Source organism: Calypte anna, chromosome 20, assembly GCF_003957555.1.
Source record: "Calypte anna isolate BGI_N300 chromosome 20, bCalAnn1_v1.p, whole genome shotgun sequence".
NCBI classification, from domain to species: Eukaryota; Metazoa; Chordata; class Aves; order Apodiformes; family Trochilidae; genus Calypte; species Calypte anna.
Genome location: NC_044265.1, coordinates 12356702 through 12384675, shown reverse-complemented (window position 1 = coordinate 12384675; position 27974 = coordinate 12356702). Strand labels below are relative to the sequence as shown.

General features: G+C 41.8%; 2 protein-coding genes and 1 long non-coding RNA gene across 3 annotated transcripts in view; 2 read left to right on the top strand and 1 right to left on the bottom strand.

Moving 5' to 3' along the window:
* Window positions 1-356: 356 nt before the first annotated feature.
* On the bottom strand, window positions 357-8692 carry GID8 (GID complex subunit 8 homolog). Its single transcript, XM_008497807.2, has 5 exons — window positions 8609-8692; window positions 7335-7464; window positions 6283-6479; window positions 4531-4728; window positions 357-4242 (listed from the first exon to the last, which is right to left on the bottom strand). Exons 2-5 carry the CDS (start codon window positions 7450-7452, stop codon window positions 4069-4071), a joined length of 687 nt encoding a protein of 228 aa, XP_008496029.1. The 5' UTR covers window positions 7453-7464; window positions 8609-8692; the 3' UTR covers window positions 357-4068.
* A 1099-nt stretch (window positions 8693-9791) lies between these two features.
* On the top strand, window positions 9792-12070 carry LOC115599421. The gene is made up of 2 exons (XR_003988405.1): window positions 9792-9985; window positions 11920-12070. It is a non-coding gene; the product is annotated as an uncharacterized LOC115599421 (long non-coding RNA).
* Window positions 12071-14798: 2728 nt separating this feature from the next.
* The window catches only part of DIDO1 (death inducer-obliterator 1), a 51517-nt gene continuing 38341 nt past the window's right edge, over window positions 14799-27974 (top strand). Inside the window, exons 1-2 of the mRNA XM_030462861.1 lie at window positions 14799-14914; window positions 27164-27365. Of these exons, the coding sequence (XP_030318721.1) occupies window positions 27269-27365 (97 nt within the window). The 5' untranslated portion in view covers window positions 14799-14914; window positions 27164-27268. The remainder of the gene's footprint in view (window positions 14915-27163; window positions 27366-27974) is intronic.

The window sequence follows — 27974 nt, the reverse complement described above, 5'->3', positions numbered from 1 at the left end:
CAGAACTGTTGCAGACAGCAAGATGCTGAAACCCAAGCAAATTATGAGAGAAAATGAGAAATCCAGACTGCTTTTAAGCAACCAGCAACTCCCATGCAGAAATTGATCCAGGTGGGCATAAGGCAGCAGCATTTTGTTGGAATCCCCTTTTAACAGGAATATGGCAGAGGAGTCACAGGGAGATCTATAGCACAGGTCAGAACCTATTTAAACCTTCTGTAGTCTAAAGGCAGACTTAGGGCAAAGTATGAATCCATATCCTTTCATGTTCTTTGAGGGAAGAATCTCAGGGATGCTTTCAGCTGCTGTTGACAGCAGGAGGCCCCATTATCCATGAAGATAAAGACACAGAGGGATCACGCTCCAACTCCATTTAATAAGCTGCATAATGAACTTGGACAGAAAGTGGTTTGAAAGAAGTCAAGCAACACCCATCTACTAGTCAAGGATTATTTTTTTTTTTTAAGTAATGCTTTTAAGCTTATACTCCAAGCATACAAAGCATAAATTTTACAAAGTAAAAACAATAAAATCATCCTAGAATAATGTAATGGCTTCCCCTGTATGTACAAGGAGTGGAGACTGAATTCTTTCCTGATAATTTCACACATCCCAAACGCTGTGGAAGTGCTCTCCACACTCATTCCCATTTCCCTGGTAATGTGGGTGGCAGAGGATGAAAGTGGTTCAATGAAATCATCTTAAGAGAGAGGTACTTCACCTGGTTTTAAGCTTTATATGTTTGCCTCTTCACAAGTCTTGAGAGGAAAGTGTAGTGTTAGGATCTGTGTTGGAGCCTGTTCTCCCAGCTGTACCAAACTGGACAGGTCAGTATTTCTCAGGAAGTACCACCAGTACTTCATCTTCATGGAAATCTATCCCCCATCCATCACAAATCACTCCACAGTACAACAGAAGCAACCACAGTTTAGCTTAGATTTGACAAGCAGAGAAGAAACATGGTAAGGAGGGAGTTATAAGAGATGGGAAAGGTCTGGGAAAAGGACAGAGACTTGTAGCCTAATCCAACACACCTGATAAACAGCCTTTCTGCACAGGCACATGACAGGATATTTTACAACCCAACTTTTCATGTCTGTAGTATGAAGGAAAAAAAAAATCTTACTTGCTTTCAGCAAAGGAAAGGTTGGGGGAAGTGCAAGTGTAGTGTACCACATTTAATCACCAGATTTCTTTGCCACCGTTGAGTTCGGAACAAATCTTGTTACAAAAGTTCTTTTCACCTTGTTCTAAATCAAGTAGAAGAAAATAGGTTTGTTTTTTTTTTTTTACACTAAAGCAAACTGATCAAAGTGGCATTTAATAATATTTGTTAAAGTGGTTGTCTAACAAAACTGGGTTAACAAAATCCCATTCATTAGTAGTCACCAAATAAGACATTTCTCATGCATATGACAAAAGTTCATTCGTGTACTGAGAGGTCTGTTTCCTGTGTACAATATTTCCATAAATTATAATATGTTTTCACAGCCCCTACCATTCAAGAATATTTCAAACAGATTATATATTATATTTGTATATGCAAACTATTTTATATACACTAATATAAAGATCCTTAGAAGTACCATTATCACTACCTTTATGCTTTCTCTAAAATGCATAGCTTTCGAGTATTTTCTTGCAGTTACCAAAAACTTTACAGATTAAAGCTGCTTATCAATGTGGCATGTTCATAAAACCAAAGTGAAATAGTTCTAGACTACTTTTATATTAAACCCCTTAAAAAACATGTTTATTTTTTAATGGAAAAAAACCCAACGAAAACCAAACCCAACAAGCTAGAGAAAATTCAAGTAATCTATGCTCAGCTTTTGCCCAAATAGTCTATGAAATGATGTAGCATTCTAGAAGTGCAGTGAACTTCTCAACCAGGACTGTAATACTGCATTTCTCATGGAGAAAAATGCTAGTCATGCCACAAAAACACACCACTTTCCACTTCAGCTGGGAGAAGCTTTAAATGAGATTTAACAAGTGTCAGAACAGAGGAAAAGCTGATCAGTTCTAAAGGAAGAAATTAAGAGCTATTCCAGTTTTGTTTCTGCAGTTTGTTATTAAACAAAGTTACATTAACCATACAGTTTCTCACAAACTAAAAGTTATACATGGGTTTCAGACATCAACCGACTGGAAAAAGGAAAATAAAATTAAAAAAAAAAAATAAAAATAACATAACCCACAACTGTTAAAAGTTTGGTGTTAGAATAACCAGCCCGGGGGGAAGGAAAGCCAGACTGCTGCTGTAGTTGGGGGGCTACTGAGAGTTTTTTAGTTAGGTATAAACTTCAAGCCCTCCAGACCATAAATGCCTCAAAGTGGAGACCAGAACACTCAGTAAATACCTGGGAACAAAGCATTTTGTTCCACCCATCCTCTAGCTTAACCCTGGCACTCTGCATCTCTAATAGCTGCTTAACAAACAATGGTTCTCCCCCATCCCCCCCCCTCCCAAAAAAAGAAAAAAAAAAAAGAAAAAATAGCTACACAAGTAAACAGTGTTCACAGTAATGCAATCAGTAACAGGTTTTGTTAGTTCCCATAAGTCAGGTGTATCTGCAAAGCTTTATACAGTTTAATGCATAAGTATTCCAGTAAAATTAAGTGAAAACTAAGTTTCATTCTACAGGGTAATATCTACCATACAAGACTATGTACAGTATGGGACTGGTGTGACAACTGCCATGGTGTTGTTTCACCCATCAGCTCTGTCCCTCTTCAGCAAATCTGTAACAATTTGATATTAAGGACCTAAAAAAAAATAAATCTAGAGGTCGATTTGGCAAGATGGGTGCTTCCTACCACTGGCTGAACACCAGTGTGTGGGGCTGCAAAATTCAGGCAACCAGAAGATCCCATACCCAGAGGATTACAATTTGTTGACTTGAAAGTCTGGACTTCACATGTAAAACATGAAAGCTATAAATCCTAAGTGGAGTGAGGACAGTCAGTAAACAAATACAGGTGAAGATGAACTGCATCTCTTCAGAAAGGTATGGAAGAATTCAGAAAAAAAATGGAAATTTCTGCTTTTAGACAGCCCTGCTCTGCTCAGCTCAAGGCAGAAAACCAGCTCAGGTAGCTCTAAAACTATTAATTCTTATTCAGCAAGCACAAACTGATCCTGCACAAACTGATGCATCAGAGGCTTCAAGGAGCATCTCTCCCCCCACCTAATTTCCTAACACAAACATGTCTTTCAGCTTAAAAACATCCAGTGGCTTTTAAAGTGTCAGTAGAATCACTGAATGTCTGCAGCTGCAGATTTAATAGGGGGGGGGGGAAAGGCCCCTGTTAACAAAACCCCTCAGGTGCCTCTGGGGGCCATTTTGGTCATTTGTGAAAATGAAGAACAAACCCTTATTTCCAACAGTATTCCTCCTGAAAAGATGGGTCACTGATCCATTATGAACATAGCTCTCACCATATAAAGCACCAAAAAGTCAGAAACAAGGAAAAAAAAAAAAAAACCCAAACAAAAAAAGTCCTTAAATTATGATTTACAAGTTTGTACACTATTTCCTAAGCCAAAGGTTGACCTTACTGCAAAGTTTATAGATGAAAACTTGACCAGTTACTTTTAAGGGGAATGTATATCTGGCTATAACTTAAAAGGTAGAAAATATTCACTGTTCTATATACACATTTCAAACAGGAGACAGTTAAACTGAACTGAATAGTTGCCAATATAACTCAGTATTAACTTGCTGGCCACTAAACTAGGCATCAGCAGCCAATTAGAAAGCTTGAGCTCTGTACTTTTAAAAATGCTATTTTTTTTCCTGTCCTGTTTAATTGGTTTTGTTTTTTTTTTTTCTTTTTTTAAAAATGTATTATAGTGCATAGCCTAAGTCAGACTTTCAAAGAGATACAGCTCCTTTCAATGCAGTTTTTGCAGCATTTAAAAGGGACTTTTCTCCCTTCAAATTAGATGTTCATTGAAAAATCTGAATTGAGTGCTGTACTGTAGTAAAAATATTTCAGTCACAGACTGATATAAATGTATACTGTGCAGTACTAAGATTGGTTGATGTCCATCTGCACACATTTTTACTTGGGTTCTTCAATCGTCCCCTTGCTGAGGTCTGTCATTTTAGGGTATTTCACTTTCTTCTGGTCCAGCTCATTCTGAGCCCACAGTAGTAGTTTCAGTAATTTTGCCAACTTGGGTGTTGATTCACGATTTTCATAGTCTAGAACAGCTTGATTAACCTCACTCCATACCTGGAAAAGAAACACTCAAGTTCAGGATGAGTTTTCCTACAATTAACACTTCTAATGTCAGTGGAAAGATCACACCTAGTGTGCTAATTCCTCAAAAAATGGGCAGGGCAGGGTGTGGATAAAACAAGAGAGCCAAGGAGCTGAAACATTTTTTTTTTAACTGCACTTAAGAAAAACGAAGCAATAATTCTGGTTTTTTCCACATCACTATAAATGCATCAGTATAAAAAGCATTTGGCCATCATTTTCACCCCAAAAGAGCTGAGTTTCCTTGTGGGGCAGGCTTACCTTCTGTCTCTGCATCATGTTCAGCAGATCCCCAAAGGGTGACTCTTCGGGATTGTCGAAGGCAAGCAGAGCCAGCGTGCGCTCCATCTCCGTCAGGCATTCCCTGCTCTCCTCCCCCTGCTCTGCCAGCTGGGTCTGAGCAAATTCCAGAGCTGCTTCTGTCTCCCGCTGCCTGATCAGTTCAATCAGATGCTGCTGCTGCAGAGGAGAGACCCAGGAATAGCAGGGAAACAAAGGGAGGAACCCTCGGGGTTTCAAGCCTGGAAATCTTCAGGCGTTAGCGCGTGATTTGAGAGAATCTCTGACCCATAACTTGGCAGTTTGAGGGCAAAAAACAGCAGACTTGGCTACAAAATCTACTGGAAAAGGTAAATGTGATGCTTTTGAGATGATGTGTTACAGAAGACCAATTAGCAAGCCATTCACACTAATATTTAGAAGTTGGGAAGTAGGGAGGTTGCTGATGCCCCATCCCTGGAGTGTTTAAGGCCAGGATGGATGAAGCTTTACACAACTTGTGTAGTGGTGTCCCTGCCCAGCCAACCCTTGGGGGGTTGGATCTTGATGATCTTTAAGGTTCCTTCCAACCCAACCCATTCTATGATTTTAAGCCACAGGACACTTCTGCTGCTACAAATTTTCATGGAGTATGTTGGTTCCTGCACCATGCCACAGGGTTTCCACCACACATCCATGTCCAACACAATCTTCAAAACTCCACTACTTTTCCAATCTCAATTTCTTAAACAGAAATAAAAGTTTGCCACCTGCCCTTACCTGCAAATGAAAGTAAAGATATCTGTTTGTATTAGCAAACAATAGCAAGCCATTCACACTAATATTTAGAAGCTGGGGAGTAGGGAGGTTGCTGATGCCCCATCCCTGGAGTGTTTAAGGCCAGGATGGATGAAGCTTTACACAACTTGTGTAGTGATGTCCCTGCCCATCTAGGAGGGGTTGGATCTTGATGATCTTTAAGGTTCCTTCCAACCCAACCCATTCTATGATTTTAAGCCACAGGCCACTGCTGCTGCTACAAATTTTCATGGTTCTTGTACCATGCCACAGAGTTTCCCACCACCACAAAATGATGCCAGGAACATCCACATCAACTGAGAAACCTCCCAACACAGACTGAGAAACCTCCCAACACAATCTTCAAAACTTCACTATTTTAAATAAGAGTTTGCCACCTGTCCTTACCTGCAAATGAAAGATATCTGTTTGTATTAGCAAACAATTAGCAAGCCATTCACACTAATATTTAGAAGTTGGGGAGTAGGGAGGTTGCTGATGCCCCATCCCTGGAGTGTTTAAGGCCAGGTTGGATGACACAACCCCTGTAGTGGTGTCCCTGCCCAGCCAACCCTTGGGGGGTTGGATCTTGATGATCTTTAAGGTTCCTTCCAACCCAACCCATTCTATGATTTTTAAGCCACAGACCACTGCTGCTGCTACAAATTTTCATGGTTCTTGTACCACACCAGTTTCCCACCACCACAAAATGATGCCAGGAACATCCACGTTGACTGAGAGACCTCCCAACACAGACTGAGAAACCTCCCAACACAGACTGAGAAACCTCCCAACACAGACTGAGAAACCTCCCAACACAGACTGAGAAACCTCCCAACACAGACTGAGAAACCTCCCAACACAGACTGAGAGACCTCCCAACACAGACTGAGAGACCTCCCAACACAATCTTCAAAACTCCACTACTTTAAATAAAAGTTTGCCACCTGCCCTTACCTGCAAATGAAAGTAAAGATATCTGTTTGTGTCTAACAACTCTGGATGGAGGCTGTTTATTAATGCAATGGCTTCTTGAATTTGTCCTTTCAGTATCATTTCTCGGATTTTTATCCTCTCATCAAGAGTCTCTAAATCAACACTGGGTTCAATTCCAGACTCCATCCGAAACTTCTCTGCTGCTTCTTTGAAGCCCTCTGAAACAGAAACATATCACCTATAAAATACACTTCACAACACAATTGTTTAAAGCTCAAATCTCATCTTTTGAAAAATTCTTATCTATTGCAACACCATTTATCCAGGAGGTGTTGCTTAATCCACTCTTACCAAGCACCCTGCTGCTCTCAGGATGCATATAACTTGTAGTCCAACACCTCTCAACTCCAAAGCTTGTTTTACACTTGACCAGAGCAGTGTTTTCATTCCAAAATGGGATATTCAAAATTCCCATTTGCAAAGTTTGAAAAATAAAATATTTTTCTTCCAGCCCTCCAAGTCTGTTTACACAAACCTGGCAGTTTTACTGAGAAGAAGCAGAAAAAGAGAATTAATTTTGCTTTCTCACCTTTTCTTAAGTTATAACAGATATTTTAAATACAAAGTCCTGCACACAGAAATTAGTTCTGTCACTTGGCAGGCTTCACCCACACCCCAACACAAACAGGGGTGTAGATGGGATGCAGCTGCCTCCACCCTAGCACAGCTTACTGGGATGGTATGCAGAGTAATTGCCATGGACAATTCCAAGTTGAGTGTTCCAAACACAAAGTTCAAATGGCATCAAAAAGAACACACAAAAAAGATCCCAGAGAAGTGGGTTATGCTTGTTAATGGCATTTCAGAAAACACTTTTATATATTTCTGAGCAAAGAGTTGAAATGAATAAACATCAGTTTCCACTTTGGACACTGCTAAGAGTTGTCACCACCAACCCAAAGTCCTCAAAACCCTAAATTTCACTCCACCTAGTAGCAAGTTTTAGGCAAAACTGTCCTGATAAGTAAGTGGCTTGCATTCCAGAGCCTCCTGGCATCACTGCTGCTTGTTACCTGTGACAAGGTAGTTCATGATCAGGCGGTTCATGTCTGCTCTCTGGATATGCAAGTTGTTAAGTTTTTCCATCCATTCATCTTTTGTGATTTCATCAGGTTTTTCTGCATAACTCATCCTGGACTCTTACTAAAAGGAAAGCAAAGCATCTCATTTAACATGAATCAAGAAGTAACTTGAATGTGTAGAAGCACTGAGTTCCTACCTTCTTTCCCTGAAAACCTTCTTTATGAGGTCTTCTACATTAACAGCCCAAAACACACCCTTTTACCTCAAACCACAGTTTTACATTTTTCTCCTCCTTGTTCCTGCACTTTCACATCTCCTAGACAGCCTCTAGAGCTGCTTTCATTAATCATCAGCATAAAAAAATTCAAATCCCATCTCTCCCTTTACTCCTTACTCTTAAATCCACACCAAACAAATCCTCTTTACAAGTTCTACAGGACACGCAGCATCACAGAGCAGAACAAGTGAATCAAAGAGTCTGACAGCTGGCCAGAAAATCTGACAAGCCTTTAAAGGTTTGCTACATCAGCACTGTTTGCTTTCGAGTTCTCACCAAAACTCAGGACACAACAGCTACAAATTGTGTGTAGCTACAAAACCTGAAACATTATCCACTGTACAAGTGGGAGGCTTACACCAGCTCAAAAGTACTCGCCAACCCTACTAAAACACGGCCTCCCAGTATTTTCTCGACTATATATTTTTGTTGTCCCGTTCGGGAGCGATGCTAAAGCCGCCGTTCACCCATCTCCACCTTCCCGTCACGGGGACAGCGAGAGGGGAGGAGGAGGCGGCAACAACAACACCAACAGCCACCGCCTCCCCTCCGCGGCCCCTCTCCTTTCCAACAGGTTTTTCTTCCTCTAAACTCCGCCACACCGACTCCAGGGCAGCGGGGCAGCGGGAGGCAGAGCAGCCCGGACCCGGTTGCGGGGCCCAGCGCTCCCCGCATTCCCCGCTCCCCACCACGCGGCGGGGGGAACGGGGCTCCGGTCGTAACGAACGGCGACGGCCACAGCCCCACCCGACCCCCGCCCGCCGGAACACCGCTACCTTCCCTTGCCGACCCCCGGCCCTCTCCTCGCCCCCGTCCCGCCGAGGCGCTGCCCGGCCCACCGAAGCGCTCGGCCCCGCTCGCCACAGGCCCGGTGGGTCCCCGCCGCCCGCAGCGGCCTAGCGGGGGCTGAACCGCCGTGGTGAGGGAAAGGCCCCGGCAGCCCCCGTTGCCCCGAGGGGAGGTGCGGGCCCGCAGCCGCCATCTTACCGAGCGCCGCGGTGCCGGCTCCGACGCAGGAACGCGGGGGCCTCCGCCGCCTCCGCCAGGCCGCTGGCACCCGGATCTCGCGAGAACTGCCCTCTCGGCCAATCAGCGCCCGGAGAAAGGCGAGAAGAAGCAACCATAGAGTGGCGCTTCGGGATAGAGGGTACACCCGCCCGTGTAGGTACCCCCTGCCGGTGGGAATCGGTACTGTAAGGACGGGTGGGAGCGGCGGCGCTTGAGGATCATAGAGAGAGGGAGGGATTCCGCCCGGGCGGGGACAGAGCGGTGGCGGGGAGAGGGGTGCTGCAAGATGGCGGCTGCGGTGCCTCAGGCTGGGGGGGGGACAGGGCAAGGATGGGGCGTGATGGAGTCCCCGGTGCTGAGCGGGGTTGAGGGTCCGGTCTCGTCCCTCCCCTAAGCCCTTCCTTGGGTCACGGCCGCGGGATGTCAGGGCAGGGCCTGCGCTGTGGCCGCCATGGCGCCTCCTGCCCAGGGCTGCGCTGCCAGGGTGAGGGGAAGGGGGAAATGTCTGAGAGGTGACGGGCTGTAAATTAATGAGGTTTAAAATTAACTCCTCACGGGCAGAGGCAGCGGGGGTTGAAGAGAAGCATTTCCCGGCAAAGCCATCTCCTCGATTTTGTGTTTAAATGGAGAAGGGGTTTAAGAGGGGCAATGTTTATGTGTGAACAGTGTCTGTGATGCTCCTGGGAAAAACGTCATTTCAGTACACTGGGAATAGGAAAACATTTATTCCTTTCCCACTCGTGTTCCTGTGACTGTGACAAAGCCCAGCTCCAAATCTGACTCCCGTGACATTTTTCCCTTCACTGAAATGGATAAAAATCCACGATGGAATCTCCAAAAATCACTTCCAATTTCCCTACATTGAAATGGGTGAAACCACGGAATACCCCATCAGATAATCAATATTTTATGCTTTCTTTCCCCCAAAACTCCCATTTTATAAACCGCAAAATTTTATTCAAAGCTTAATATATTTAGTAATACATTCTATACATTTTCAGGCGTTTTTTAGCGAGCTACAGCAGGCGTGACAACCACTGAGAGGAGAGGGCTCTTCCTCTTCCCTCTTCAGCCTTCAGTCGAAAAACTAAACCCCAGGAATTTGACTTTTTGGGTAATCCAAACCTCCAGCCTATTTTTGACCCTGCAGCTCATCAATCTCTCCCTGCCTCAGCTGTTCCGCTCTGGTTCTTGTCAGCTCCGCCCTAAAAGGTGGAGTTTCTCAGGAGACTTCCACAAAGAAGGAAGTGCGGCCCTTTTTAGGGGGATTTCCTGGCTTTTTATTGTCCAGGGAAATGCACCCCGAGCAGCGAGGAGGCAACGGAGTGTGATTCGTCCCCTGGCTGCTGTGTACAGGTACAGGATAGATGGAATTGCTTTCTAATAATTTGAATTATGTGTTAATTAACTAAAATATCTCTGAGCTGCTGTTGGGCAGCATGGTGGTTTTGGGGCGGTGCTGACACCGGTTTTGGGTTTTTTTTCGATATTAAAAGAATTTTCTCCTTTAGCGTTTCTGAGTTCAAGTCAAAAGGGGCTTTTGGCAGCTCCTGAGTTGTGGGTTTGGTGGTTTTTTTCTATTTAGGAGTCAACATTTTCTTTTAACCATAACGCTAACAAAGAATTGTGTAATCTCTGTGCAGGATCTCATTGCCAGCTGCGTTTTTATCGGTTTGGGTGTTTGGATTTTTTTATTTTACCTTTCATTTGCTTCCCTCATATTTTTGATGTTTCTGGCAATGCCAAACCTACCGAGAAACTGAGCTTTGCTTTGAGAGAAGTTTTACAACCCCTCGAGTTGAACAAACACCCTTTGAATGTTGCTCTTGAAGCATTTGCTGATAACAAAATGTCTTTCTGATGCCTGAAGAGTTTTTCCGTGGCTAAATAGTACTACAGTTGTAGTAACAACGTTTTTGATAGCAGCATTAGCCCAAGATGATAAGATTCTTTGAATATACTAAGTTAACTATATTAAATATATATTTAATAAGGTATTATTATTGCTTTACAGTGATACAGGACTTTTTTTTCCCCTTTTAATATTCTGTGTGCAATAAAACTCTGCGTGTTTGGAGGATTAAGCAGTATCTGGAGTAATAAATGACCCAAGCTTCCTACTCATTCTTTCCTGAGGGTAATCTTGCCTTGGCACTTTCTGTATTCCCCTCTTTTTAACTTATATATTTTTGAGTAAACATCTCCTCATCCCAAATGTAATACCTGCTGCTGCCTTTAGTGAAGAACTTCTGTGCCTCAGAGTTTGGAGTACTCAAAGATTTGGAAATACCATCTTTGCATACCTGGCTTTTCATTTTCAACTTCACCAAAGTAGGAAGACACGAAGCTGTGCACCAAATCCCAGCAAAAGTTCCTCTCTGATTCCTCCTTTTCCCAGCACTAAAGCCAAACTGCTGGAAAAAACCCTGATCTCCCTAAAGTTGCAAGCAAATCTTTCTTTTATTACTCAGGGAAAACTTTGCAGGATAATTCTGGGACTTCTGGATTAAAGGGAATGGAAGCAAACTGCTCCCTGGCTTCAATATGCCACAGTCCTACAAGAATCCCACAGTAATGGGGACAATAAAACAAAGTTGGGCCAAGACTTCAAAATTGAGGCTAAAAAAATATCTAATAACTTATTCAGTGCCATTTGTAGAGTTCTTGCATGGATTAGGATTTGATAAACCCTAATTTCAGAGCTATTTTGATGACAGATATTTGAAGGTGGATGAATTCTCAACCAAACCCACAAATTTCTGGCAAAGTCCCAAAAATCCCTACAAATAAAAAGGTCTTGAGGGGGAGGGGAAGAGGGAAGGGTTTAGGTAGAATTGGAGGGTGTGAAAAAAACCTGGAAGTTTCTGTCATTTCAGAGCTATTTTGATAACAGATATTTGAAGATGAATGAATTCTTAACCAAACCCACTCATTTCTGGCAAAGTCAGAAAAATCCCTTTTTATTTGTAGGTCTTGAAGGAGGGGAAGAAGAAAGGTTTTAGGTAGAATTGGAGGGTGTGAAAAAAACTTGCAAGTTTTTGCCATTTCAGAGCTATTTTGATAACATATTTGAAGATGGATGAATTCTCAACCAAACCCACTCATTTCTGGCAAAGTCAGAAAAATCCCTACAATTAAAAAGGTCTTGAGGGAGGGGAAGAAGAAAAGTTTTAGGTAGAATTGCAGGGTGTGAAAAAAACCTGCAAGTTTCTGCCATGCAGGGAAGAGGATTGCTTTGTTTATGTGAATATGGTTAACCCTCAGTGAAGTCCCTCTCTGTGTTCCTTTAGGCTTTGTGAAAAATGAAGAGTCAGGAGGCTTGGGCAGTCAAGGACCCAGAAGCTTCAGTGCCTCAACTCCTGGGGTGTCTGTGTTGAGTGATGTGCTGAGCTCTGAGGACAGAGGCCTTTTTCCCCCCAAAAATAAAAAGGTAAAGCTGGAGCACAGCTGATGGAAATGAGTCTCTTCTGACTTAAAATGATTGTCTGTTTAAAAAAGAAAAACTAAAAAGCCAGGCCAGAGGTGGAGGAGGGAAGAGAACTTGGTCCTTTGCTTTCATCCCTTCTCTTTTCATGGGTTAACTCTGTCTCTGCTTTTACCTGGCTGCTGAAGTTGGCTCAGCAGAGCACTCGGTGAGGAGGTGCTGAGAGGAAGGAATGTAAAGTAAGTTTTATATTTAAGGGGTTTTGCACCTTCAAGCACTGGGGGGGAAAGGTTGGTCTGCTGGTGAAGGAAAAGGTGGGTGAGAGCACAGAGTGACACCCCAGGTGTGTGCAACAGGGAGGTGATGCCTTAGTGCACATCACAAATCAGTGGTTGGTGGGTTGTGTGAGACTCTTCCAGATGTAAAAAAGACACAAAAGCTTAAAAAATAACAAGGAAATCCAAGAGATAAATAGATGGAAAAGGTTATGTGGAAATATTAATAGTGGAAAAAAGAAATGTGGAATATTGATAGTGGAAAAGGTTATGGAAAGCAGTGGAAAAAAGTTTTAAGGAGTAGTGCTTGAGGGATTTGAAGCATAAGCTGCTCCAGTGTTTAAGGAGAAGTAGATAAGGTGCTTATTGGACTGTTTTAGAAGCTGATTGACAGACATTCATCTCTGCCAGCAGTGTTTGCAGTTCCAGCCAGTTAGAAACTCTCATCCTGTCACAGCAGAGGTGGCCTAAAGCAGAACCAAACTCACATTTTATGGATCACCAAAACTCTCCTGTGTGCTGCCAGGTTCAGGCTGGTAACCCAGGAGTGAATTTCCCAAATTAGGCTCTGACAGGAAAAGAATTAGGAAGTGAAAGAGGGAAAGAACTGAGGTGCTGATGGTACCTTTAAAGAGAAGGTGACACAGGTGTTCAGCCAGGTAGATATTCAGATACTCTGACCTGGGCTTCAACCCAAAGGTGGAGGGAGGGTTGTGGCTGGAAAGTGTTCACTGGGTGTGCAAAGTGAATCAGTGTTGCATTAAGATGGTGTAAACCTCTTCCCACATGCATGTGAGAGGGATTTAATACCTGTTTCACTGCTGGATCCCCTGTTGGAGGCATTCCCTTGCTCACTCCTGGTGTGCAATTCCTTGTTTTGCACGTTCCCTTTGCCCTGCTGTGCAATCCTTGGGTCTGAGTGCTTCCTAAGTGCTAATTTTGTCCATTAACCACACCTTGTTAGCTTTTCCCAGGGCATAAATTGCTGCAGCTTGATCTAGCAAATCATAAGGTATTTCCTCTCCACATAAGTTTGATTTATTGCAGCTCTATAGCTGAGAAGAAGTTCTACTTGCCTTTACTCATGGTGTCTTGTACTTTTGCACAGGAATCTGTTGGGTATTTTTTTACCTCTTGGTGTTCCTGTGTGAAGTAAGTATTAATTCAGGTAGAAAAAGAGGCTGGCTGTTCTTATCAGGCAAAAAAAAAGCCTAATAGTAGCTTTTTCTACATCATCCTGAGCTTTTATCACCAGAAGTCTTGTGTATTAAATATAACAGACTTCTAAACTATGTCATCAAATTACAATAGAACCCAGTAATTCAACAGAATTAGTATTTTTGTTCCCTTGTGTTTTCATTCCATAATCCACGTAAGTAAACATTTCACCTGCCTGGAATCCATCTGGAATCAGTGTCACAAATCCATGAGAAAAAATTTGCAGGATCAGGGAAAATCAAAGACCTAAAGCTTGCACCTCCAGCTGCCTTAAAAGCTCTTCAGATCTCCTGGCCAGGAGTGCTTGCATCAACTCCTGGGTCCTCCTCTCAGCCTTGAGACCTCTTGCTGACCTTGCCATGTGGGTGTGAATGCTGTCACTGTCACAGCTTCTGAGAACAGGAACAAAACATCCAGAATGGGAATTAACCCTTGCTAGTTGTTTGTTTTTTTTTTTTAGCAGCTTGGATACTGTAGTAGCCCAAACCATTTTTAAAGGTTATTTAAAGTAGGAAGCCTCATGCAGTGTCTCTGATCCAGTGAACGCTTCCATCAGTCCATAACCCAGAGCCAGGGGAAAGCACCACAGCAGCTATTCGATTTTTTTTTTTTAAAAAGAGATGGAATAGAACGAGAAAAACAAAACAAAACCCTAATGGAGTTAAGCATAGGTGGGGAGCAAAGCTGATGTGAACAGTTTGGTCTGCAAGCTGTGTTAATCCTCTGAGAAGTCACAGTCAGCAAACCAGTACTTGGTTACAGGGCAGTTTTGCTTTGGCACTCGCAACCCCACGAATAATGATAAAAAAAACCCCAAAACTTGCAGGTCCTGAGGTAAGATCCTCCGTATTTTTGATGTAAGCAAACCGGGAGCGCTTTGTTGATTCCCACACAACTCCTCAGCTGAGGAAACGCCGAGGTGCGCCCGGGCCTCGGCAGCGAGCGGCGACTTAAAGCCGGGGAGACGGGGATCTTGGCGATCAGCCTCAGTGCTGTGTGTGTATATGTGCGGGGGGGAACCGCTCAACCTCCCTTCCCGTTGGACTCAGAGGGGGAATCGCAGCCGCGGTCCGGGCGGTGCTGACAGTACCGGAGCCGCCGCCGCCGTTTTCCCGCCCGACCCTCAGGGGACGGGGGCGGAGCCAACGGAGACCTCCCGGGGCCGTGTGCAAAAGGGGGTGGGGTGCAAAAAGGGGTGGGGGCGCGCTGTATGCTGCCGTTGGTCTCTATGGTAGCGGGGGAGGAGCGGCCCCGCCCAGCGCTCTGGAGCGGTTGAGAGGAGGAGGAAATGGCGGCTCGGCGCGGCTGAGGCTTTCGGAGGCGACGGGATTCCCCCCCTTCACATACCCCCTCTGCCCCCTCCCCGCGGTGAGTGAGCGAGGGAGGCATCCGGAGAAGCACCGGGACGGGAGGAAAAAGGGAGCGGGACCGCGGCGGCGGCAGAAAGGCGTCGGCAAAGAGGCGGCGGCCTCCTCCGGCCTGGACGCCTTTGGGCTCGACGAGAAAATGGAGGCGGGCGGGATGGGTGGTGCGGGTCAGGGCGGGCAGAGAACCCCCGGAGAAAGGGATGAAGGGTGAGGGGGAGAGGGTCGGAGCGGGGTGTTTTCAGGGGACCGTCGGTGCGGCTGCAAGGCGCGGGCACGCCGGAGGCCTGGCTCGGTTCCAGCGGAGGTCGGCGACTCAATGCGGGGGCCCCGGAGGAAGCTGAAAGCCGCCGCCCCATAAGCTCATCCCGTGGTTGGGCCGGAGCGGAGAGGACGCCCTGGCCGGGCGGAGCGGGCTGGAAGGCGGGCTCCTCCATGGCTGGTGGGGTGTGTGTGTGTGTATGGGGGGGGGGTTGTGGTGTTGAGGCGATCGATGTCATACTCAAGCTGACGCCAGCAAGCTGCTCCTTGACGTCACGACCGACTTTAAGCACTATGCTCGTTCGGGTTCACCGCTGCCCCGGTACCGGTTCGCCGCGGCCCCGGTGGGTGGCTGTGGGTGGAGGAAGGGTCCTTGGTGGTCTTCGCATGGGGCGGGACTCAAAACCCAAGCGATGCCTCGTGTTGGGGTTGGGGTCCGCGGAGGAGGGGCGGGGGGGGGGGGGGGTGTGAGCTTAACAAACCAAGAGGAACTTTAAGCATCTTCTGGTGACTTTCTTATGAAGGAAAGGAATTTTTAAGACCGTAGTAATTGTAGCCTGACGTGAAATATTCAGTAAGTTCCCTGTCAAGAACTATTCCCCACCCCCTGCACTGATGTACTTCAATACTGCCTCTTGGAGGTGATGGTAGTTTGGAGCTGCTTTTTTGGCTTTCACAAAGATATTCTTTGGTGACTAAACTTATTTATTTTTTTCCCATCATCTAAGTAGTTTCCAGTTTATAACTCCAAGTAATAGGTATATTTTGGTAGTGGCTTAAGATTTTAGAATTTTAGCTTGTAATATCTAACTGGGAAAGAACATAATCTTGTTACAAAATGTAGGTGTGTTATACCCTGCCTGCTGTTCCTATGTTCAGTAATTCATAACCGTGTAACATGCTGTTTTCCTTGCATGGGCTTTCATGTTTTCCTTCTAGGAACTTCAGGGAGACAAAAAATGCTGATTCCTTTTATTTATCTCAAAAAGATGTATATCACATTTATAATTTCCATGGTGTTTTTTTGGTTTGGGTTGGGTTTTTGTATTTTTTTCTGGATAATATTTGAGGTTTTCTTCAGAAAGAGCTCTTTTCACTATTTAATCACCCCAAACTTATTTAAATTCTTTGGCAGATGGTAATCAACTAAATTTTGCTTTGTTTTCTGAGAACTTTTTCCCCATTTGCCTTTTTAACACAATTTTCTCCTAAGTGATAATCTGAATTGGTTCAGCTTCAACTGTTTTGCTTCATCTACAAACAAAAATCATTAGCAGTTTTACTGGTCAGTGAAACATGGCAATGTGTAGTTATTGTAAAAGTGCAGTATATAGTGTGTTAATTGTAAGATATTTTGGGTTCTGCCCCACTTTTATGTATGCCAGCTGCTTGTTACCATTCTTTGACATTTGGAACTTTCTCTAGGAATAAATGTAGAAGTCTGCTCAGAATAGCTGTTCAGTTAGGCCTCAGGGTTTTATTTTTTTCCCCCTGGATGGTTCCAGAAGCATACAGAGTTTTTAAATGCTTTTTGTTGGAAGAATAAAGGCTCATGTTAGCCTTCAGCCTCCTTTGAGACCTCATGACTCCAGTGATTTGCAAATTGAGTTAATTGTTGATTTCAGGACTAGCATTTCAATATTATTTTTACAAAGTTTGTGTTCAGTGTTTTAAAGGATTTTTAGACAGTTTTTATCAGCATAAAAATGATGTTTTCAGATGCAAATGAATTAAGATTTTTAAAGTTTCACATGTAAAATAATGCCTATAATTCACACAGTGCTTCAGAGGGGGTTTTTTTGGTTTGGGTTGGGTTTTTGTATTTTTTTTCAGGATAATATTTGAGGTTTTCTTCATTTGAATTTTAAAAAACCCAACCCTCTGAAACTCCCAAAGCAATGCTAATAGGTTTGTATGAGTCCAGAATAGTCAATAAAATTGAATTAATATTTTCCAGTGTCTGGTGGACTTGTCAAAAGGTCGTGTTTGTTCTACTTAGTTTTGCTTCACTACGAAGATGTTTGTCAGTAGGTTGCTTCTGGTTTAAGACAGTAATTGTCTTTAGAGTTGTAGTTTACAGCTGTGGGATTTTAATTCTACACAGTCTGGGACTTAAACTCCAAATATTAAGTGGGGAAAACATGGGAAAGTATTGTAGGGGTTAGGCTGAAGGTTAATAAAATTTCAGTGGTAGGAATGGAAGGCAGTGACTACTCAGCAAGGGTAAGATTAGATGGGTTTTACTTTACAAAAGTGGTGATCTCTTCACTTGTTTTGTGCTCTGGTGCACTTTTTCTGCCTAATGCCTCCTCTAGGGCTGCAGTGGTAGGAGATTTAAGGGGAGGATTTTATTATTAAGAAAATAAAAGTAATTTACCCAAGAACTGGTTGCTTTTTTGTGTGCTGTCAAATCTCCCTAGGAGAATCTTCAGGGTAAGAAGAATCTTAAATTTCCAGTTGGGGAACTAAGACAAAGATGAAATGTGCATTATGTGAGTTCTCACAGCAAACCCTGATCAAAATGGGGAACTGCAGGGTGTTTACTGCATTTTTAATAATATAATCAGTATGTTGTAATTACTGTTTCACTAAATTCTGAAGGATAAATTAATTTCTATTTCACTTCATTTAATGAAGCCTCTCTGATAAAGTAAGAATATAATAATGATGGTTGGTTTCAGATGTAGCATTTGAGCTCACTTTTTACAACTAAAATAAGGGGGAAACCTCTTTAAGCACAGGTTTCTTGGTTTCTTGGTTTCTTCAGCAGCTGTGCTGATAGGGTCAGAAATGACAGTCCTGCAGTTTTGAGTCCACTTCTGTGTTCAGTTTGATTGACAACTGGACTTGCCAGAGGTGACAGGTGAATGGAAAAGTAGCATTTTTACATGTAATAGTTGAGGAGATGTAACCAGATTACTATTAGAATGCCAACCTGACAAAGATCCTACAGCTTTACTGGTTTCTCTAAAACTGAGAAGAGGGATTTTTATCTCCAGTGTAAGTATTGGAGTTGAAATTCAACAGTAGTAGAATTGTAACTTCAATATTTGCAAAATAAATGTAACAGATGATGTTGAAGAGTTAAACACTAAAGTTCTGGGACTTAATAACTCTTACTCTTGGGTTACAAGCCAGGGGAGGACCCTTTGCTACTTCAGTGGAGGAGTGGCAGGTTCTCTGAATCACCTTCCCAAAGTGAGGTTTCTTCTGCAGTGCTGCTGAAGAGCAGCAGTTCAGGAGCAGAAGTGGAAAATTAAGGAAATAAGTAGCATGTATTTGTAATATATTTTCATGCAAGGTGATGGGAAATTGTAGAGATTCTGTATATTGAGTTCTTGACTTTTTGTTGCCTTCAGTGGCTTCTAATATTGGCCTGAAGAAGGTTTCTTGAACAGAGGTGGTTATGTTTGGACCACAGAGATCTTTCTCTTTTTTTTCTGGACCTGTAGAAAAGGGAAGAAGAAATAAACAGTTAACAACACCATGATTCTGCTCACAGCTTTTCTTAATGAGCAAAATGGACTTTTAATCTCAATTTTGGTCATACTCTTCAAACCCCGAGAGCAGAAGTAAAGCTGACCAAAAAAATATTTCAATTTTATTCTGTTGTATTTGGGCAAATTTTCATTGTTAGGGCAGATGTGGGATTAGCTTACTCAGGTGACTGTGAGTAAAGGCTTCAGGAGGTATTAAAGGGGTGGTAAAAAAAGCAAATGTCAGCCTTGTAGTAAACCAGTAGTGTCTGTCTGCCTAGGCTCTGAACTGGAAAATACCAGTGACATGCATATAATACTTTTCTTTCCTCTTAAAATTAGTTCCTCAAATGCATGAAAACACCAAACTGAATGTGAATTGAGTTTATCAAACACAAAAATGAACCTGGAGGTTGGAGGATGTGCATAGTGCAAGTTATTTATGTCAAGGTTTGTCCTTTACTGCAGTACCTTTTCCCCAGCTCCTACCAGAGCTGTGCTAGCAAAAGCTTTAATGTGGACACCAGGATCCTAGAGTTTTTTTTTGCTAATGTAGCTCTCTCCATTCAAGGAATTTGAGTGAAGTCTCAAAGTCTTGCTTCCTCCTGAGATAAACTCCTTCCCTATTTGCATTGAATGAGCTTGATGTGTGCAGCCCCACTGATAAAACTGCTGCTCACCTGCAAACAGACTGACTCATACAGGTGAAAGTACAGTTCTGCAGGTGTAATGACACCAAAATGCTGTGCTTATGCCAGCAGAGCTCTGCTGGGGAGGAGTTGTACCACTAAACCTTCTGGCTTCAGCAGTTTTGTGCTAGTGAACATCTGTAGTGCAGATATAATCATTGTCTGTGATTAAATTTTCCTGGTTGCCACATTTCTGGTGGACCTGCTGCTGAGGGGTCTCAGATGTTGCCATGAGAAATTGCTGTTTAGCTGAATTGAGCTCTGAGAACTTCACTGAATCAAAAAATTTTGCAACTCACCCAGAATAAAATAATAGCTGATGTGTTCTCATTCTGCTGCACTGAGTGCTCCATCCCTTTTGGCCTTCAGTTTCTTCTGACTGTTCTGATCCTGTAGGATGCAGTCTGAAACAAGATACATATTTTTTTAATGGTTTGCTTGGAGAGGTGGTTTTCTAGACATCAAAATAAACTTCAGTGTGTGTATTTTGGTTTTCATAAGCCAGGGAGCTATGAAGCTTGGAGTAATAGAGTCACTCAGTGTCTTTGCAGTCTGACTGTGCTCAAGTCAGTTGTGTGTGCATGGAAATGGGATTCTGGGCATGCACATGAAATTCCATACTCCAGGAGGTTCCACAGTCACTGCAAATGTGGAGTTTTCCACTTGTGAGGCAGTGGCCTTCTTGTGAGGCTTACATGAGGTAAGTGAGTAGTGATGGTGAGCTTCAGAGAGACACTGGAGAGTGTTTAAAATAATGGCTCATGAAAGGCATTTTAATTTGGAAAGGTTCATTTCTTTGTAATTAAAAGCCCAGCAACCAAGTGAATGGTTCTATTGCTTTGAAGAGAAGCTACTCCTTTGACTTCTTGGGATGAATCCTTTTGCTTAGTTATTTTACAAAGTAAGCTGTTAGGTTGTTTTCCTGTAAAATGTATTGTTAATTTGGAAGATTTCCTTTCTCAAGTGGAAAAGAAGTGATCTCATCAAATTTATAACTGTCTTGAGCCTCATATTTCATGAGAGAGAAAATTTGGAAGAAGATTGAACACTTTTTTCCCTACATTTTTGGAAATTAAAATGTGTTATGGGTATTTGGGGTTGAAATACAATTCTGATACTAAAAGCTATCTGGAAACTTAACTCCTAATATGATACTTTGTCCTGATTTGGCTGTAGAGCACTGTTTATATTTGCCTAGAATTATTACTGCTTCATGTAGTGTTTAAGAATACCCATTTCTTAAACCAAGATGGGATGTTTGTGAGGAACGTGGCTGCATTACTGAATTCTGGATTACTGAATCTACCTTGGGCAAATTTAAAACCTTGTTAATGTGTTAATTTTTTTAATGAGAATAATCTTTGGCTCTAGGATAGGAAGAAATTGACACTTAGTTGTTAGTATTCTGGATGTGTATATATAATCTTGAAATTAATTTAGTGTGTTTAATGATACCCAGCAAAGCACTTGCAGCTGAGTGTTAGTTTTTGTAGTGTAGGTCTAGCAACAAGCATTGCAATACTTTGATTTTATGTAAATTTTATTTTTAACATGATCTTTAACTTCTTTTGGCATAAAATCCTTGTATTTACCTGGGATATTTTGCCCTTGAACTGAAGCAGTCAGGTTGGGAGTTCAGTAGATCACTTGGGGTGCTGGAGAGGAGTCCAGGATCACAAGAGTTTTCTTACAACTTCTTTCCATACTTGACCCTTACAACTTCTGCCCCTCTCACTCAACTCCCTTTGCTTTCCTCTTGTCACAACAGTCCCATTTCACAGCTTTGTCAAAGGTGTTTTCCTTCTTGAAGAAGGAAGAGACTTAAGTCAGTAATCAGTGGATGAACTTTATATAAAAATAAAGGACAGCTTATGAGTTGGAGTTGGTCATCTGATTTTTTTTATTGCTCTCATGTAAGTGGTTGTCAGTTCTGTCTCTGAGCAGCTGGAGGGACCTGCTCTGCAGCCCTGCCTGTTCTGGGCTCTCTCCAGTGCTACCACAGAACCTGTTTCCTGCTGTTCTTAGTGGTCGACAGATTGTACCTTTTGTCCATGGGCTGAATGGAGCTGTTCACTAATGTACAAAGTAGGTTTTACCCTTCTGACTTCCTTTTGGCTGCTTTTGGAATAGTTGTTGATACAAGGGATTAATTTTGCTGCTGCTGAGTAGAAAAAAGTGCAGGTTTCCCAAATAGAAAAATAGATGAAAGGATTTCCTTGGGGTCAGTCTCCAAAGTAGAAGTGGCATCAACTTAAGCCATATGAGTCTTCTTTTATTTGGAATGAGTTCTCTGTATTTTTTTCCTCACAGAATATTGGTATATTTGCTTGTTAGGAGGTCTTTAACACTGCAAGGAGACATAGGCCAAGCTCAGTGCCTATTTTACAAGGGATAAAAATGTGTAGATGTTGTCAGTTGTCATTGGAATCACTTTTACATCATCTGGAAAAGATGCTTTCTGTCCTGTTTGTAATATTGTATAGTTTCTTTGATATTTAGGAAACCTATCCTGGATATTTTTGTTCTAGCCAGTTACCTTGTGTGTGGCCTTCTAGCTCTGAATAAACTTGGATCAGAAGATAGCTGAAAGCCAGTAACAGGTCCTTCTTACTGAAGCTGGGATGTCAGATATGGCATAGACCAGCTTCATGTCAGGACATGGAGAGAAAACTGGTCACTAATGAGTGACAAGTGCTTTTTAGAGCTAAAAGGTGTAAGATTCTTGTGCTCTGAATTTTCTTTACAAATGCAAAGTCCTCTATCTTCTCTCTAATCCTGTTTTTCAAAAAGTTGCTGTAAGTGGCCTTTGGGGTTGGTTGAGATTTCTGTCCTGCCCTTGGGCCCTAGCCATCCAGTTTCTTGAATGTATTTAAAACATTAACTGGAGCTTCAATATAAAGGGATATATACATATTAAGCTTTCTGGGATGTTTGTGTAGGAAGGGATGAGTATTCTATATGTGTTTCAGGGTCAATGTTATCCTTCTGAGGAGCTCTAAGGTGAGCAGGGAATAAGAGAACAAATATGTGCCAGATATTAATCATTTGGAGTCAGGTATTCATGCAAAGTGCTGGTGTAACAAAGCATAAACCAGAATTTGTGCATATCACAGCAAATTGCCTGACTTGAAAAGTGCTGACATCAAGACCATGGAAAAAGGATCACTGGCCATTCATACAGATTCCTCAAAAAAGAAAATGGCTAGTAAGCTGAAACTGAAGAATTTATCCTGAATTAAGATGTATGGGTTTTTTACCCAAGTCTTCAGATAAAGAATTAATTATTCCTTTTGATTGTGTTTCGTTCATGTTAAAGATTTTGTTACTGAGCTACCTTTCAAGACCCATTTTTAGATTGAAGTCTTCCCACTGGGACAAGCAATTCCTCATGCAGACAAAATGCTAAGTTCTAGAGAAGACAAATTCTTTATGAAGTCAGTGAACAAACCCACTGAGCTTTTCATTACCTCTTCAGGGAGAGCTGAAAGTGGAGATACTGATCTGAATGTGTATTTGTTGTATGTTGGAATTGTCCAGGATCTAATAATAAAAATTCAAAAAGGGGGAAATGGTGTTCTTTAAAAGCTTTGCTTTGTCATCATCAGATTAAGATGATGGATTGGGGCATCTTAAAAAGGGTTTAGTGAAGTCAGCATCAGCAGATTAAGGTGTCTCCAAGCTGCTTGTCTTGGAATTAGCATCTTGGGCCTTGTTCCTGGTGTAGATAATCTTCCTTTTTGTCACATTTATAGCCTGTAGGGTTACAAAGATGGCAGTAGAAAGTGTGCTTTTCTTGAGGTTTTGAGGCTTTGAGTGTGAGAGGGATGAATAAATTTACCCAAAAGTGAAGACAGCTTTTCTTTTTTGTTGTTTAATGAGGATGTGTCAGAGGATAGATTTTTATGATGTGTTGTTTGTGAACAAGTGGTATTGTGGTAGCAGGACTTGGAGTTTGGGAATATCTTCTTTGTCTCCTAAACTGTTGGTGCTGCTCTGGAATTTCTCCAACCCATGTATGCTGAAAGCCACCCAGGGTGCAGTAGTTAAGTTGTCTCACATGGGTGCCAAATTGAGAGATGGTTTCTGTAGTCTCACCCTGTGGTTTTGGGCTTGTCACGAGAATTGTTGGCCAAATTGAAGTCAAAAGTCTGGCAATTTTGCCAGTGTACTTTTGTGCTTCAGTTGCTTCTGGAATTTAGATTCAGGGTGATTTTGGGGAAGCGAGAACGTTTTAACTAATGGGGGAGGAAAAACCTGAATAAATGTTTTTTTGGCTGAATGTTCTTAAAATATTGTGCATCAGCTGGATGCTCCACTTTGGGATAAGAGGCAGCTGTGTTGCATTGGAGTGCTCATGTTATTGCAGTTTGCAAACTTCAACCAGGGGGGGCAGTTAATGAAATCCTGGATGAGCCCTTGCTGAATGGCCCATGGTGTGCAGGTGCTGAACAAGATTGCAGCAAGCTTAGGGGAACCTTGTTCTCAGTGCTTCTTCTAGTTCTGATGTTATTTTTTCTTTTTAATTTATCCTCTGAGGTTTTAATTTCCTGTGGCAGAGTGAGTAGATGTGGTGTAGACCATGAAACTGAGCATGGGAGAGGAGACCAGGACAGTAGCAGCCCAAGGAGTGTGAGGGTTGCACTTTATAGTCCATAAACTTGGATTTAATAAGCACTGTGAATCGTTTGTTTAACAAGGACCTGCTGTGTGTGTTATGTGCCCATTTAAATCAGCCCAGGGGTTGTGTTGGCAAAGTTTAATTCATCTTTGAAGGGTTTTTCCCTTAAGAAACACTTAATCATGTTCAAAGCCCACACATTTTCACAGGGGAGATTGCTTATCACAGAAGTTCTTTACCTAAGCAAAACCAGAGGATTTTTCAAATAAGCAGTGGTAGATATGTTTATTATTAACATATTTTGTTGTCTTTCTGTCCCATCATTTATAGAGATTCTTGCCTCAAATTTTTCAGAGGTGCATAATACCCTTTTCTCAAGGAGATGGGGCAGAACTGGAAGAGTAACCTGCTAATTCATGTTCAGTTCCTTCCAAATAAGATAACCACTTTATAAGCCTCAGCTTACATTCAACTGAAGCTGAATATTTAACTTGAGAACAAGCACAACAAAATGAACAAAATCTTGTACTGAACTGGGGAAGAGAAACACTTTATTTGAAGGCTTCCAAAGTTGCCTTATGGTACAAGCATTTTTGCTGGCTTAGAAGTAGAATGCTTGCTTAGAAGTGCTAGCAGCAGTGCTGTGTTTGTGTACTTGTGAGCTAAGGCTTTTGTATTTTGGTAATACTTGATTTTTTTCAGCTTTTCTAGGCATTTAGGTTTAACCTGTATGGAGATGCAGTTCTGCAAGAGCAGAATGGTGTAACATAAGTTTGAAATTGGCTCTGTTTTTCATGAAATACAATTTGGACCAAGTGAGGAGAGAAGAGAGAGATACTAAAGAATAAGAAGAAACAGCCAAACATTTTACAGCCTGTGTAGTGTGTCTGCAATTGTAGTGTTTTAAGTAGTTAGTTTTTATACCTTTCAGATTTGAACTAATTTTAAAACTGCAATTCCATTTTGTTTTTCTTGGAGGTATTAATACAAGTAATAGTAATGAGACAATGTCTACAAATACAAAAGAAACATTATTATTAGAATCTCTTCGATTTTAAGTGTTTTTGTGTTAAAAATGCTCTTTTACTTTGTCAGAGCTGCAGACTGTACTGCACAGCCTTGCCACTGGGTGGGGTATGACTGACATTGGAAAAAATGCATGACTTTGAGCCAGAATGTCTTCCAGGAAAAGAGGATGCCCACTCCACTCTTGGAATGCTTTAGTGCCATCAGCTCTGGGCCTCAAATGTAATTGTAATGAGTGTGTTGCACACTGATACACAAGTGTGCACTGGGAAGGCAATTCTTTAATATGTTACTACTAAATTACTCAAATAGGACACAAAGTTTATTTCATAGTTTTAATATTGTGTTGAGCAAGAAGTGATTAGCTGACTTTCCCTCTTCCTTTAGGAATATCACTTAAAAATTGCATGATGTGTGATCAGTTGGAGATTCTGAACAGGGAGATTGAAAGGTTATTACAGAACAGCAGCGTGGAAGAAGACACTTTAAACTCAGACTGTCTTCAGCCATCAGTGACTGACTCCCTGGATGTAATCACAGATTCAGACAATGGAGCAAAATACATATTAGAGCAGGTATTCAATGCCATGAGATACAGCACGAGGATCTTTCAAAAGTAGTTTATTCTATTGTCTTTTTTGTTGAAATTTTTCCTTCTCTTTTTGGAGTGGGAATAGTTGGCTGAGGGAAAGAAGGAAGATAATGTGTGTAATCCTCAATAGAGAAGGTCCAGGGGAAGGAACTCTTGATGTGGATCTAGCTATGCACTCATGGGGCTTTTTTCCTAATTTTACTTTGCCACACTTGCAAAATTTGAGATTAATTGTTAGGGAAATAATAGTGATCCAGGAGTGAAAATCAAACTGGGGGGGGCTGACAGTCTCTTTCCCTTTCCTTATTTCTGAGATGGTGACATGGCATTGGGGGTCACCCAGACACAGGCATAGCTTAGCTAGTAAAAAGTTTTAAACAGCAGAGATGCTTCAGCAGTTGGGGGCTGGAGAGATTAGAAAAAATACAAGACATACTCTTCAAGAGAAGTCAGGCTGTGTGTTGGCAGGGCTGGGAAGATGATCTGAATTGTTCTTGAATTCATATGGCTCCCCACCTGGAGTATTAACAAACAGGTTTTACTCCTTTGAAAGAATTAAGGTTTTAGTTACTTCCTTCACCTACTGGGTTGATTTCCCTGCATCATTAATTGCAGAATCTTGGCAGGCAGAGTCTGTGTCCAGTATTGTTCTTTTGCCTTTACTATTTATTTTGCAGGTCAGTTCAAAACCAACTGTTTGTATCTAGTCCATCTGGACTTCCTTTTCCTCCCAAATTCTTTTCCAGTGTTCTTGTTTCTTGCTAGACTGTTTTGGGTTAAATGCAGGTGTTTTCTACTGTTTCTCAAGCTTAGGTTCTGGGAAGCAAGCAGTCAGTGTAGATGCTCCATTGCTCCCCTGCATGTTAGGACTAAACAGTAATTGTTCAGATGCTTTAAATGAATGCCTTGTGATTTTGAGAAGTTTTTCCAAGGATTAATTTCTGAGATAACGTGGTGTTACTGATATAATTTATTGTCCTTGTGAAAAAGCTTCTGAAATTTTTTGTATTTCAAACCTTTATTAGTGAAAGGGACAGTGATGAGGAATATTTCTTAATTCTGAAGCTCAGCTATAAATTTCTGTAATCCCACCTTGCAAAACCACAGAGTAGCCAGTTAGATTTAAATCCTCAAAGCTGCAAATGTCTTCTGTTATGAAACTTAGTGCAAACTAAGTAATCTTCCTTACTCTGGAAAGCATTTCTGTGTTTTCATTGCACAACATGCACATCTTTAATCTCACTCTCAAAATGCTTTTAACTACTGTAAGCAGAACAGACCTGGTGGTTACAGTTCCTTTACTGTTCTGGAGATCTTAAATGGGGTCTAAAGGAACCAAGGAGAGAACACAGTTGTATTTTGTGTTTATTTCAGAGGTCTCAGCTGTTGGTAAGTGGGGGGTTTGGTATTGCATTTCTTGGACTTTTCTTTCCAGTTTATTGTCTTTCTGAAAGCAGAAAACTCAAAGGCAAAATAACAGAATTTGCTTTATATTTTAATAAAAATAAGAGAATTCTAAATTTATGTAAAAAATAGTAAGATAAGTTCATGAATATAACAGTGCCTTATTTTGCCTATTTTTTTTTTTCAGAATCCAGCACGAAAAAGAGAATTTCTACTTTTTGATCCTGCTGACAACTCGGAGACTCAGTGTGGCACTTCTGAATCAGGGAATTCAGCATGTGCTGGGAGGATAATGCTGAATGACTCTGATCCTTTACTGCCCTCCTCTGGCTCTCCTTGTCACTCAGCTCTGCAGGGAGAAACCATTCGAAACTCTAATGCTGTGTCAGGTAAAGCATAGAGAGAGGAAACTCAGGAGACTTATTTCTTTATGCTTTTAGCTTTTAAAAATTCATCATCTTCCAGAGTAAACAAAGATACTGACTTTTAACAGTTTTGACCTGCTTCCTTACCTCCATTACAGCCTTTTTCTGGAGTGAATATCATTTTGGTGGTGTTTTTTTAAAAAAAATACTCAAAAATATAGTTATTTTTTAATGGGGTAAATTAATGGAATTTCATGCTTGATTGAAACATTTTCAGCACTACATTGAAACATTTTACCTGAACTTAGGCTTAAAATTCACTTTGTTTTTGTTTGTTAGAAGTTATCAGCTACTACTTAAATTGATGTTCTAGAGTCTGCTGCTTTTCCAGCAAGATTTAAACTGTCTCATTGAAATTACTCTTTAATTTACATTTTCAGTTGTTTAACCTATCTTCATGGACATTTTTGTTTCTGTAGCAGTGACTGTGTTTATATCACTGTTAAATTGAACACTAGAAAGCAGAGAAGTTGAGCTGTAGAGAGATAGTGGCTGATAAGGCAGAACAGTCATGCACCTGATGCAGTATATGAAATAAAGGGGCATTTATCAGTAGTGTACACTGCAAGATTG

Excerpts from the sequence above, each read along its gene's own strand:
- GID8 (XM_008497807.2), bottom strand. The coding sequence starts at position 7,452 with ATGAGTTATGCAGAAAAACCTGATGAAATCACAAAAGATGAATGGATG. Across the intron at positions 6,480-7,334 it reads CATGAACTACCTTGTCACAG|AGGGCTTCAAAGAAGCAGCA; the intron begins GTAACAAGCAGC and ends TTTCTGTTTCAG. Across the intron at positions 4,729-6,282 it reads ATCTTTACTTTCATTTGCAG|CAGCAGCATCTGATTGAACT; the intron begins GTAAGGGCAGGT and ends TCTCCTCTGCAG.